The 14,017-nt window shown below is 38.7% G+C and overlaps 1 protein-coding gene across 2 annotated transcripts in view; it reads right to left on the reverse strand.

Moving 5' to 3' along the window:
* Positions 1-1,952: 1,952 nt before the first annotated feature.
* Positions 1,953-14,017, reverse strand: part of kiaa0040 (KIAA0040 ortholog) — a 39,102-nt gene continuing 27,037 nt past the window's right edge. For both annotated transcript variants that reach the window (XR_004222396.1, XM_031900964.1), the window contains one exon: positions 1,953-4,206. Coding sequence is in view for 1 of the 2 variants with exons in the window: in XM_031900964.1 (XP_031756824.1) it covers positions 3,742-4,038 (297 nt within the window). In the remaining variant the exon portion in view is untranslated. The remainder of the gene's footprint in view (positions 4,207-14,017) is intronic.

The following is a 14,017-nucleotide window of genomic DNA, read 5'->3' on the forward strand; positions in this document are numbered from 1 at the left end:
ATATATATTTATATAATGAATATGACTTTTTTAACAAGAGTGAATGCACTGAGGTGCATGTTAATAGAACTGAATCAACAAGACTTGGGCAAATGATGGATGAGAGCTATAAAGTGGAGTAGGGCAGTCAGCTTGGTGAATCTTTCTGACAGGATAAAGCTTAGCTTCTTAGATTTTCTACTTTTAATATTCAATTTATGGTACTTCTTGCCATCATGAATCATATTAATGCCACAAGGAAGCTGTAACTGAAATATGATTTTCCTGCAATATATTTTTTCCTCTTGTGTATGTCTATCTAGTATTTGAGGAACTGTATCACAAGCCTACTCACATGAAAAGGGCTAGGCATGAGAGCTGGGTTAGTTGCTATAAATAAGCAATTGGCCAGACAGTGGGAGCACATTAGTAACCACAGACTATCAAACAAAAAACTTGAATAAATCATGTTTGTGCATAAAAAATAAGCCATACGTTAAAGTCATACATAAATATTAAAAGCTTAGGGCTTATTTATTTGTCTCCTGGCAGGGAATATGTTGCAGCTAAGTGCACAATTTGTCACATTATATATCTACTGTAAAAATCACATTTGTCTTTTAAATTTGCCGAAGCAATGTGTCTCATTTTTGTAGCACAGAAAAACTTAATGCACTGTGTCTTCACTATACGTAAATGTATAAAATACAGAACTATTGCCTTGCAGTTGTTGAATTAATATGCCCATCTACCCCAGACAGCTGAGCATAGATTTCCCAGGGGCCTGTGAGTCTGGTCATTTACCAGAGAGATGCAATGCGTTTAAGCACTCATAGGTGCTGTTCTGACCAAAGGTTGAACCTCAGAGGGAATCATGAGCCACTAAGTCTGAAATAAAACCAGGTTTTATTATGGAGACCTCTGACGCACGAGTACTAAGGGAAATAAAAGTGGTGACATGTGCACATAGTGGGACAAAAGGACTGGTGCCAGATAGCGAGCAGGCAGACTGCTAGCAGTTCTATGGAATGCAAATGGACAGGCCACACCGCTAAACCTCTGCCTTTCACAGATCAAGAATAATGAAGATGTTAGGAGGCTTACCGTATCCTAAAAGAGATAATACCTTCAATAAAAATCCTTCTGTTGATAGGCACCCAAAGCCAATTACGTTTTACTTCCCTGCCTCTCAACTAATCCTTTATTTTATCTATGAGTGATGTTTTTATCCCTGTGCATGCTAAATATATTTTCCTCTGAGTCCACCAGATGTACCACCCAGTCCTTCTAGGACCCCTGTCATCAGGAAGTGACCGAGAGTCACTGACTTGGTGACCAGTAAAAATGTAAATGCTTTCAAAATAATTGTGGAGGCTGTAATAAACTACATGACTAAAATTTTAACAAACTATCCTCCAGTTGGTATAGATCACAGCAGCCATGGTGCCTCATCCTAAAAGAAGAAGAAAAGATTTAAATTCACCCGTACTGGGGTGTGAATCATGTTGAGAAATAAATCTTAAGGTTACAAAAACATGCACTAGACATGTACATCTTCAACTATGAAACAAAAAGTCGGGCAACTATAATCCTGTTTGTTTTTGTCCAGGCCAGCACCTCTTGTTGAAGTTTATGGCAAACTGTGGTTGAAATAGAACCTGTGCACATTCTTCTAATTATTTTCAGAAATGTACTGTACATTTCTCACAGAAATTGAACCGAAACAGCAGGTTTATATATTCTTCCAGGTGGTTTATGTCATTCAAATCCCACACAGGGAAAAGTGTTCCTGTCTCATGCATCTTCCTTCAACTAGATATCATTTAGGCAGCAGATTTCACTGCACAACACAAAAGGATATAAATGTTGTATCATAAAAAGGGATACAATAATGTACTCTTTATTAGCAACATGAAATTTGCGGCTTAGGTTGTAATGTTTAATTATTAGGACTTTAAATGAATAAAGGAGGCTTTTACAAAAATATAGTACAAACTTTATTTTTCTTGCACTATAGCAGTGAATGTATTTGCAAATAATCAAAACTTTATATTTACCTCGACTTTATAGGCAAGACAGCAATAAAATTCAAGCTGCTGTGCTGTGCACTTTTTCTAAGCCTTCAACAGATCAGCCCAGTCTAGAAGTTCTAAACAGATGGCGCTGTTCTTCTAAATACAATGGGGACTCTCTGTCAAGCAAGCAGTATGACAGTTTCCACTCATATGCATAAATCCAAAAATGGAGTCAAGTGTATTCTGTGCAAAACATATAGTCTCACAGTTTACTGTTCATATACAGTAAAGATTTATGAAAAATGTATATGATTCTGTTAAAGTGATACCGGTGTTTACAGGAGCATGTCAATGTCCATTTAATGCAGCAATCATGTTGGACATTGGTGCAATTGCACAACAGGCTGGAGATATGGTTCCCCAGCCACTGCTGCAACTGTAGAAAATAGAGACAAGTCGGGAATGAAGAGCTTGTGTAAAAATGTCACGAAAAAATAGTACAGCAAATATTTTAAATTTTTTATGAATATATTTCTGTCAAAAAGGCAAATGGTAGGACTTGCCAGACTCACTTTACTTTCTACCAAACTAAGCAAGTATGTGACATTGTGCTCTTTCTGTTCCCACCAAATTGGGACTTCTCCTATTATTCTTACTACCATTAGTTGCTTAGTGGAAAATGAGTTTGAAAACACTCCAGTATTTCTAGCACAAAAGACTTTGTATCACACCACTGTGCAAGGGGGATTGTGAAATCAAGGCAATTAAGTAACTTTTCCCAGAGTGCTCATTTAGCATCAAAGCGTGAAAGTCTTGCAGTTGTCCAGCATTCTGAATGTACTTTAATATGTGACCCAAAGTTCACAACTGAGTTTGAACAGTAAACCAATGATTAAATAGAAAAAGCCTATAATATAAAACTGTCATTTGTAACATTAAGAAAAATATAAATAAAAGTTTCATTTCTCTTTCATAGAATTTAACATAAATAACAAAGTATTTTTTTCAGACCAGGAATCTGCTGAAAACGACATACACGGTATTTTATATATTTAAAAATATCTGTTGACAAATTGAAACAATTAAAAAAAAAATACTTTTAAATGATACTAACAGCTGTTAAGTCATTGCGCACTAATTTTTACTTAGCACCCCCTTTTCCCAGCAGCGAAACCTCTTGAAGTTTCAAAGGCCATCTCTACTAAGCCAAGAGTACCAAGTGGCATACTGAAGTAGAACACTTGAGACTTAAACCAGCTGTACTAATAACACTGGGATTTTTTTCTTGTTTCTGAGGATCATGGATTCTTGGAATAGAAAAGACCTTTCAGATTGGTAACATTATAACTTATAATTCTGTTTTGGCATTAAGTGCTATCCAAAGATGTGGTGGTAAACAAGTGCATTGCTTTTAACATTCTCATTTCTTATATTCCTGAGATATATAGCATTAAAAATGGCAGGCTACTGCTATGTAAGTTTGCATATAAGACAGTCAGCTGAGCATAACGCCATTGAACATAAAATTACTGCAAGAAATAGTTTACTATAAACTATCTATTCATGGGAACCAAAATGGAATAGTGATGAAAAGTACAGGGATGTACGCTAGCTTCATCCAAACAGATGTTTACCAGATGCTTAGATTGAAAACTGACAGTCAGTAGTATGGTACAAACAAAATATCATGCCAAACTGTTAAGTGCACTTGGTCTGAATATCTCTTTCAACAGTGTCAGGGCCAAGCCTATACTGAAAATGGAGGGATCTTCTCCATCATTAAAGACTTGTTTTGTGGACTTGGGATCCAAAGATCCTCCTCCTCCTTTTTCCCTTTTTTCTTTTTGCCCGCATTCTTATTGATGTTTTTCCTCTGTTTGGTCCGACAGCAGCAGAAATGACAGCAAACAATACTGAGTATGAGTAGAGTCAGCAATGGCAGAGCCAGAAGTACACTCAGACAAACTGTGTTGTAAATGCCCTCCTCATGTTTAGCTTTTAGCATATCATAAATGGAAAGAAAGAAAGAATTTATATTGTCCATTTTGAAATTCTTCTGGTATGTCTGATGGTAGCTGCTGTCCAGTCCCTTTGGAGATGTATTTCTGAAACTCTTTGTTATTGCATCCTGCAGAAATAGTATTGCATAGAAGGCTGATCACATGAAAAGTACCACCTCCACATGATAATCTTCCACTGGGCAACCTTCTTCCTGTAGGAATAATAGAAAAAGAAAAAAAATCACACAATGTAGGAAAGCCCTATGGCTTTAAGCCCTACCATTTCCTATATCTTCTTGTAACTGGGCAGAGACCCATGTATCTGGTTTAATATTAGCATTTTGTGCCTTATTGGTTTATAGGTAGACCACTCCCTTTGCACTCTAAATCTAATGTTTAGCAAAGGGGTGGATCTTCCTCTTTGGATGCATCTGTTGACTCTGTTGAGGTGGAAGTTCCATTGAGCCTGGGAACAACAGGGCCACAGTAAGCGATCTACTCTAGAGACTACATCTTAACTCTAGTGAAGTCAGGGAACAGGGACCCCCATGAATGAGGATAAGCAAGTAGAACATCTTTAAAAGCACTTTCTAGGAAAGTGAGATAATCTAGTTAGAAAGAGCAGTTTCTGGCTCCAACCAGGAGAGATTAGTTGGAAGTACTCTTCCCTACAGGCACTGTTGCCTTAGTGTAGGACCATGGTTAAGGTACACATCCTGAGGATATAGATACTTTTCCAGACTACTCTCCACAGTGGTGCCGTGCTGATTGGCTGTCTTTACCCTGCTCACACTCTGCTGAGGTGGGGTAGAATGGTAGACACCATATCTTTCTACCTTCTGTGCCTATACCTGTTTAATCCTCTGAGTGAGTATTGCATAACCGTGTGGAACATACCGTATATACTCGAGTATAAGCCGATCCGAATATAAGCCGAGGTACCTAATTTTACCTAAAAAAACTGGAAAAACTTATTGACTCGAGTATAAGCCTAGGGTGGGAAATGCAGCCGCTACTGCTAAGTTTCAATAATCAAATAAATAATAAGGACACTCAGTGTGACCCCCTGTAAACTCTTCATAAATATATCATGCTGGCAGCTGCAGATTAGGGAAAGGTGGATGGAGGACCCTTTCACTCTCCTGCCTTGAAGAGTTACAGCACTGCTGCTAAAAAAAAAAGAAACGAAAAAAGAAAGAAAAATGCAACAGCAGCAGACAAAAGCAATGCTTTTTTAAAAAGAATATGTAGTTTTTTTTTATGTTATAATGTAAAAAAATACCTTATTATCAGTAGGTATTTCTTTAACTATTGGTAGAAGCACTGACAGGATTGTACCACTAGCAGTCATTGATTTTAAAAACTTCACTTCACCCACAAATGCTCTTTTTGTGCCAGCTAAAATCACATTTACTGGAGGGTGCCCATTACCCCTGCACTCTTAATAATATGTTTTAACTTCCTTTAAAACCATTTGTAAGTGGTATTTATGTGGAGTATGTGCCCAGAGGTAATGCAGTAATGTTTAAATGAAACGTGTCCCAGGAATGGCAGCCCCTCTCTTAATCAGCTAAAATAACTCTGCAGCATATGAATTTGTAGATAAAAGAACAACCTTGTTCCAGGGATTGCCATTAATTCTTTTAGTTTCCACCTTTTGATGCACCTCCAACTTTTAAGATCCTACAGTTATGCTTATGCCATAGCAAACTATTTCTTGCTTATATCTGAGAATGATATCTCCTGGACTCACCATCAAGATGTTTTTTTTTTCAGTACACCTGAACACACGACTCAGTGTTGCTAGCCAAAGCATGATTCGCTCCTTTAATGTATCGATGCCGCTACAGCCCTTCAATGGAGTAGTGGTCGGCAAAGTGCGGCTCGTGAGCCACCAGCGTCTCTTTTACCAGTGAAAGTTGGCTCTTTCAGGTTGGGCTGTCACGGATCGCATTTTCCGGTGCCTTAGCAACGATAAGCCGGGAGACACGCTGCGCTACAGGAGACGCGCTGTGTCAGGAGACGTGCTATGTAACATGTGACGCGCTACTGCTACTCTATTAGACACGCTGCGCCTACGCTACTCTGTTAAACGCGCTTCCAAGAGACGCGCTAAAATTCTGATATGCTAGCAGCCAGATGAGTGAGTATTAGAGGGGAATTTTACAGGCCACTGTATTATATTTGCGGTCATACGACTGGCTCACTCACTTAAAGTGTAACGCATGTACGCATTTTCACGGGCGGGGGGGAGGGGGTGTCGTGCGATGAATATGGATGCCAGCAAGTAACAAGTTAGATCTTCAAATCCATATACTCGAGTATAAGCCGAGGGTTCATTTTTTAGCACATTTTTGGTGCTGAAAAACTCGGCTTATACTCGAGTATATACGGTATGTCTTGGACAAATAAACAAGTTAAGTTATGTTTTACCGCAAAAGAACCTTCTGGCGTCCATTCTTTCAATTACTTTGCACACAGCCTAAATGAGTTGTAGTTGCACTAAACCCTTTGGATATTTCCCCATAACGAAAGCCCATCTTGAATGTTAGAGTCCTATGTACGCCATGCTTTAAAGCCTATCTAGCTGGTATTGCCTGTTTCGCAGCCAAATAGGGGTTACACATATAAGGAAATATTACACTTTTGCATTTTTTTATCTTGAGCAACCTTTTTGTGATGTCCTGTATGTTACACACTGATCACTTGACAGCTTTTTTTATTCATTTGCTGATGTAACCTAGCATGTACTGCATGTATAACATTGGTTTGTGTGTGAGTACAGCCCTCTTAAACCCAAAAAAATTCACTGATGTAAACTTACACAGGGAGGCAGACTGTTTTGCAATTCACAGTTATTATCTATTTTAGCAGTTTAAAAGATAGGTAAAATATCAGCAGGTATATTTACTGGTGACCTGTTTAAAAGCAAACATCTTATTTGTTCCTATGGGTTACTGCACATGTGTACATAAGTGCCTTTTATTACATGGGGGGGCTTGCGTTTAAAAGGAGCTGAAGTGCTTACTCATGGTAAGTTTATACCAATTAATTTTTTGGGTTTAGATCCCTTTTAAAATGGCAGTTTTTCTTTATATTTTTTCATGAAAAGGCTTTAGTTATTATCAATGTGGACATGTGGACTACTTTATGTGATGTATTTTTATAGAGACCTGTATAAAAACATAGTTGTAAATGTCAATTGTATTAATTTAATGTATTGGTTTTTTTTTCTATTCTGGTCTTCTGCTATTCTTCTCCCAATCTGTCATTTAAACCATTGATTTCCTAAGTCTGCTGTCATACCTGATATTCTTTCTTATCACACCCTATAATTTTGATAGGTTCGGAATTATTTATCCTTTTTTTTTGTGTTCTAGTTTGGGAGTTCTATCTTGTTTCTTTTGTCTCTAATTGTAACACTTGGTCAGAAAGTGACAGAGCAACAGAAAAATGGACAGGAGAAGCTAAAAAGATAGATAAAAAGAAAAAAAAAAACAGTGTAATCACTGAGTCTCACTAAAAACTAGCTAGCACTTTATATTTTTAACTTGGGGAAAACACAAGCAGCGAGACAAATAATTAGGGAAAATTAACTCAAACACACACACGTGTATTAACATTTTAACTGTTTTCCTTGGCAGATCTCACAAAAATCAACTAGATCATAACTAGATATACAAATAAATAGGGGTCTTTGTTGAGGATATACTTTGCATAGTTTACTAAATATTTATAAAACCATATATTGCAATAAAATCTCATTTCTCTTCAATAGCTTCAGATGTGTTTTTAAGAAGGCTAGACACATCTGTTTGAAAAGACCAGGCTTTTTCATAATGTCCTGTGCCAGCTATGTTTCTTTCTTTTGTGTTTGTAGATGAAAAACAAAGTTGAAAGAAAGACAGGATGTGTTGGCTGATGTGAGCTCGCTGCTTCAAATATACCCAGTATGCAATGCGCTTTCATTTACAGATAATCACACACAGACTAAACACAGGAGCATTTCTGCACTTTAAAGGTAACCTTGGGTCCCCAGATGTTGGTGGCTAAAACATGCTTTATCTGATTATTAATTAAGAATTGTGGTAGTTGTAGTCCAGCAACATCTGGGAAACCAAGAAACAAGGCATGTAAACAATTGTTTTTATTTCTTTCTCTTGCCCATAGTATGTACTACTGTAGGCATGATTTACATCTGCAAGCACAATTTCACTGTTTACCATGCAATTCCATATAGTTGACTTAACGCCCTTCAGTCCTTCTTGCCTTTTATTCTGAATTGAGCACTGCTGCACCCACTGATACAGGGGAACCCTGGAGCTACCTCCACCGCCTAAGCAGTAGCTCCAGGGTTTTCTTCATACTCAGCGTCAAAAGCTGCAGCACGCTTGAGTGTAAAGAGTCGGGTGCAGACATTACTCGCACGCCAAACACTGGAAACAACTTCAGACAAAATACATGCGCAGTTGCATTCATTTTGTCAAATTGGCCACACTTTTGTCAGTTGCAGCACAATTATGTTAGAAGCATCACCCCCTTGGGACCGCAATGACACTGGAATTACACTTACAGATATAAATGAGCTCTCATTTGTAACATCCCATTATTGTAAACTACTACAGAAAATGCAGGGCTTTAATCATTTTAGGTTGTAAGCTCTTTTGGACAGGCCTTCTTTAGTATTGCTATGTAGTTTAAATTTAGTTGCATTTTGTATTGTTACACTATATTTTAGCTTGCATGTAGACCCCCATTGGGTAAGATAAATTGTTTACATACAAAATTATGTAGTGGAGAATGGCATTATGAGCAGTAATCAGCATGGCTTTATGAAGGACAGGTCATGTCAGACCAATTTAATTGCTTTTTATGATGAGGTTAGTAAGAAGCTGGACAGTGGGGATGCAGTAGATATAATCTATTTGGACTTTGCCAAAGCATTTGATACCGTTCCCCACAAACGACTGCTTTCTAAGCTAAGGTCTATTGGTCTTAGTGAAGTCGTTTGCACATGGATAGAAAACTGGCTACAGGATCGGGTACAGAGGGTGGTTGTTAATGGTACATTCTCTACTTGGAGTAAGGTTCTCAGTGGGGTCCCTCAGGGTTCTGTACTGGGTCCACTTTTGTTTAATTTGTTCATAAATGACTTGGGGGAGGGTATTATGAGTAATGTATCAGTGTTTGTCAATGCTATCCAGGATGTGACATCCTTGCAGCAGGATCTTGACCAACTGGCAATCTGGGCGGCTAAGTGGCAGATGAGATTTAATGTGGATAAATGTAAGGTCATGCACCTGGGATGTAAAAATATGCAAGCCCCGTATACCCTTAATGGGACTGCACTAGGCAAATCCATAATGGAGAAGGACCTTGGAGTCCTTGTAGATAATAAACTTGGCTGTAGCAAGCAATGCCAGGCAGCAGCTGCAAGGGCAAACAAGGTTTTGGGCTGTATTAAAAGGGGTATAGATTCACGGGAGGAGGGGGTTATTCTTCCCCTTTACAGAGCGCTGGTAAGGCCCCATCTAGAATATGCTGTTCAGTTTTGGTCTCCAGTGCTCAAACGGGACATTATTGAGTTAGAGAGGGTCCAGAGAAGGGCAACTAAGCTGGTAAAGGGTATGGAAAGTTTCAGTTATGAAGAAAGACTGGCCAAGTTGGGTTTGTTTACACTGGAGAAGAGGTGCTTAAGAGGTGACATGATAACTATGTATAAATATATAAGGGGATCATATAATAACCTTTCTAATGTTTTATTTACCAGTAGGTCCTTCCAACGGACACGAGGGCACGCACTCCGTTTAGAAGAAGGGTGGTTCCATTTAAATATTCAGAAAGGATTTTTTACAGTGAGAGCTGTGAAGTTGTGGAATACCCTCCCCGAATCAGTCGTGCTGGCTGATACATTATATAACTTTAAGAAGGGGCTGGATGGATTCTTAGCAAGTGAGGGAATACAGGGTTATGGGAGATAGCTCTTAGTACAAGTTGATCCAGGGACTGGTCCGATTGCCATCTTGGAGTCAGGAAGGAAATTTTTCCCCTCTGTGGCAAATTAGAGAGGCTTCAGATGGGGTTTTTTGCCTTCCTCTGGATCAACTAGTAGTTAGGCAGGTTATATATAGGCATTATGGTTGAACGTGATGGACATATGTCTTTTTTCAACCCAACTTACTATGTTACTATGTTTAAAATTTGCCCTCTGTGAGGGCAAAGTACAAAGAATATCAGTGCTGTTAACTACCAGGGGAGCAGCGGGTGTGCGGTGCATTTCATGGCGGGGGGGTAGACTTGTGGGTGGTCCTGGTGCAGTTTGTACCCAGGCCACTGCAGAATATTAATGTAAAAACAAAAGCTGCAATACAACATATATATACATATATAGGCCCAGGAGCCAATGCATGGTGGGCCAGGTGTACCAAGCCATTTATCTCTATAAGGTATGCATTCCTAGTTGACCTCCAGTGCATTTGCCCTTCACTCAATGCTCTTTTGTTTTCCAGCAAGACTTTGTTTTTCCATGGTTCCCTAGGAAAGCTGCCAACCAGAGGTTTAATGTTAAAGACACTTCCTCCTGGCTTACATTTTCCCCAAAGCTATTCACTGAGTCATAATATACCCAATCCCTGCAAATTATTTCCTTAGATGAAAGAAAATGTACACTGAATCACAGGATTTCACAACAGAAAAAAAATATTTGGTCCATTTAGTCTTCACAATAATTGTATACATCAGTTTTACAAGTGTGTTTCATGAGTATGTGTGCAACCATCATTTGAAAAACCACATCTGCATAAATGTTCTTCCATATATTTATGTATTTTATTTCCCATCTCCAGCTTCATGTTGTGCTCTGCCAAGGCAGCAGACCCTATAACTAATGCAGCCCTCCTGTGCTAACCTTGACTGCTCAAACCAGAGAATAGGGGCTAATATATAGAGCACAACTGTGAAATTCTAAAAAAACTAACATTCTAGTTAAATTTACCCTCCCCCCAGTTCTTCATGGCAAAATGGAACCACCTGGTTCTACCATCCAATATATATAATTAGATTGCCAGTGAATTTGTAATACCGGCACTGACCCTAGCTGGTAATTTGCTGGCTAGGCCTGTAAATTACTGGCCAGGTGGAAACCCTAATAATAAATCTTTTTTGAGAAGACTCAACAATCCTATGCAAGTGAACAGAAAGCTGTGGAGTTTCCCACTGTTAAACTGTGGCAAAGTCTGTTTATAGCCTATGATGAATACAATGTAGGACTGGGGTGTCCAGGGCCCAACCCCTTAAGGGCCCTCCACCTTAGTCATGGAAATCCATGGTAGGCCTCACAAGGCTCTTGGCCCACTGGGTTTTCTCCCTGTGTCCCACTGGCCCAGTCTGACCCTGGATAGATATGCTCCATAAACTTAGAAATAACCTGAACCACCAGTAGTGGACACAAGGACCAAAATAAACACTCAATTAGCAATAAACAACAATATGCACAGCTAAAGAGAAGGAACCAACAGATGAACCCAGGAATAAGTATCCAGCAACCTTGGACAAAATCCTCCCCCCACCCACAAACACCTCTCTATGGCTTACCTCTCTTTTCCCCTCTTTCTAAACTTCTTTCTCTCTTAACTGATTTACCAATCATATGTAATCTGAAAATTAATAAAATGCAAGTTAAAAAAAAGGAATAACCTGAACTGATTTGCTGCCCATATATGGTAAGAGTAGGAACCAAAAGAATGTCAATCAAGTTCTGCTTATTTGCTATTTACTACTTGAACGTTTTATCCAGTAAAATTGGCAAATTTGGCCCAGCCCAGATTAGCAGATTTGCAATATTTACCCTCTAAATCATAAATTCTCAGACTATTTAGATTCTGTCCTTGATTTGTGAGTCAAATGTTGGCCTGTTTCCAAAATGTTGCAGCTGCCCTTTACAGGCAGTTCTACCAGTCATTCTGCTAGAGACTGAGATTGTAGCGAGAATTTCTGAAGAGCAAATAAACAGTCTCCAAATTTCACTCTGTCTTTAACTGACTTTCAGGCTTCTAATGCTTTGGAAACCCACTTAGCACCAGCCCTGCACTGTGCATAGGAATCATATGTATTTTCCCATGTTTAGATATATACACCTGTTTGTCCCAAGTGTTTCTTTCTGGTGGTGTACACTGTCTTGCTTACATATTCTTATCACGCTGCTGCTTTAAGTTATATCAGCATCCTGTTTGTGCTCAGTTTGGCAGCTTATAGACCCAGTGTGCGCAGGCGTAGCTTGTGTTTATCTTTCAGCATGAGAGGCTAACAAACAGATCTGCGTGAAACAGTTTTTTGCCTCAGGACTCTGGCAGTTATAGTAATATTGTTTCTGGGCAGAATGAATTCCGTAGAGGACCAGGATTTGAGAAAAGAAGGCACAGGACAATGTAGGAAGGCCGTCACCCCCGAACCTTATAAAAACACCATAAAAAGTATTTCCAACATGCTACTCTCCAGATGTTGAGACGTTGAGACGCTTCAACTGCCAGAATCCCATAAAAATCATTAGCTGTGGGACAAATGCTGGGAGATTTTCTTCAGTAACACTTAGTTGGATATTGACTAATTGTTACAGGTGGGCTACCTGTAGTCCTGTGTGGAATGGAAAATACCACCAGGGACACTTAGAGCAGATTTCTGAAAATGTGAGATTAGAGGTCATCACAGAAAAAACTATTTTTTGTTCTTTCCTATGGGATTATTAGAAGATTATTTATCAATGGGTAAAAAACAGAGTTCACCCTCTGATAAATATACCTTTAAAAATCCCATAGGAATGGATAGAGAGTGGGTGAAGTTTTCCGGTGTGAGCGCTAATCTCACATTCTGATAATTATACCCCAAAGATTGTGTCCACATTTAACTATATTTCCTTTATTTTTAAGCCACAGAATGTGCCCACATCCATTTACAAAGGTATATGTATTCTTAAAGCCAGCAATATTTGGCCCTATAGAAACAAGAGCCTAGCTCGGCTTTGCCCCAACTGCTCTGTGAAAGAGTTAAAAAAGTTAAATTTCCCAATCTCTAGCAATACCTTGTGGTTTCAAACAGGACTAGAGACGAAACTGTAAGTTCCAGATACAATCAAAGGGAAAGCAACTGCTTGCCAAAAATGCAACTGCTGCACCATCTCAGTCAGATTTAGAGCCACAGCCCTGCTCTGGAATGTGTCTGTATCTGCATGTACAACCAAGAAAAAGCAACCATTTTACCTACTCTATTTCAAGATCTACAAAAACATAACAAGTAGAATAAATGTTTTGAACAGGCTAGAATAGAATGTACTGCTTGGCTTGTGTAATACATTCTTGTTGAGTGTAATGCTCTCTGTTGTGGGAAATTATTTATGGCAGCTCAAAGGCAAGACGGCTGTGTTGTACGAATTAAACGTATCTGGGCTAAATATGCATGTTAAGGTCAAAGTACCACTACGAAGGATATACCTTAAAGTATCTTTATTGTGTGAAATTATAGCCTACCACAGATATAGAATACTGCATATATTTAAAGTATATGTATAGGTATAAAGTTGAGTAATGTATGAGGTATATGGGTAGGTGTCCTGTGTATAGGATTCTACCCAGGAGTCCAACTAGTATATGATTACTAGATCAGTCACATTCACCCTGAAGGGCAAGATTCCATATTCCCAATCATAACTTCTACTCCCCCAAGCAGATTTGATTTCTAATCAAAGACAGATATTTGGCTATTTTGTTGTGTCAATTGTCTAGTAACCATATGACCTTCAATAACTGATAAGAAATAGCTATTTCACCAAGGTAAATAACCAGATACATTTGTACAACTAAAGGTTATATTTTTTCCAATAAAGCACAGGGGAGTGGGAGGCTGCTTTGCATTTTGCATCTTTTTTTATTATCTCTGGATTTCAATTTCCTGCCATCACTAATGTACTGTATGTGTTTAACTCTGGCAGGATACATAAATAGGATATCCTGAATGCCATGCTCATAATCA

This window comes from Xenopus tropicalis, chromosome 4, assembly GCF_000004195.4.
Source record: "Xenopus tropicalis strain Nigerian chromosome 4, UCB_Xtro_10.0, whole genome shotgun sequence".
Classification (NCBI taxonomy): Eukaryota; Metazoa; Chordata; class Amphibia; order Anura; family Pipidae; genus Xenopus; species Xenopus tropicalis.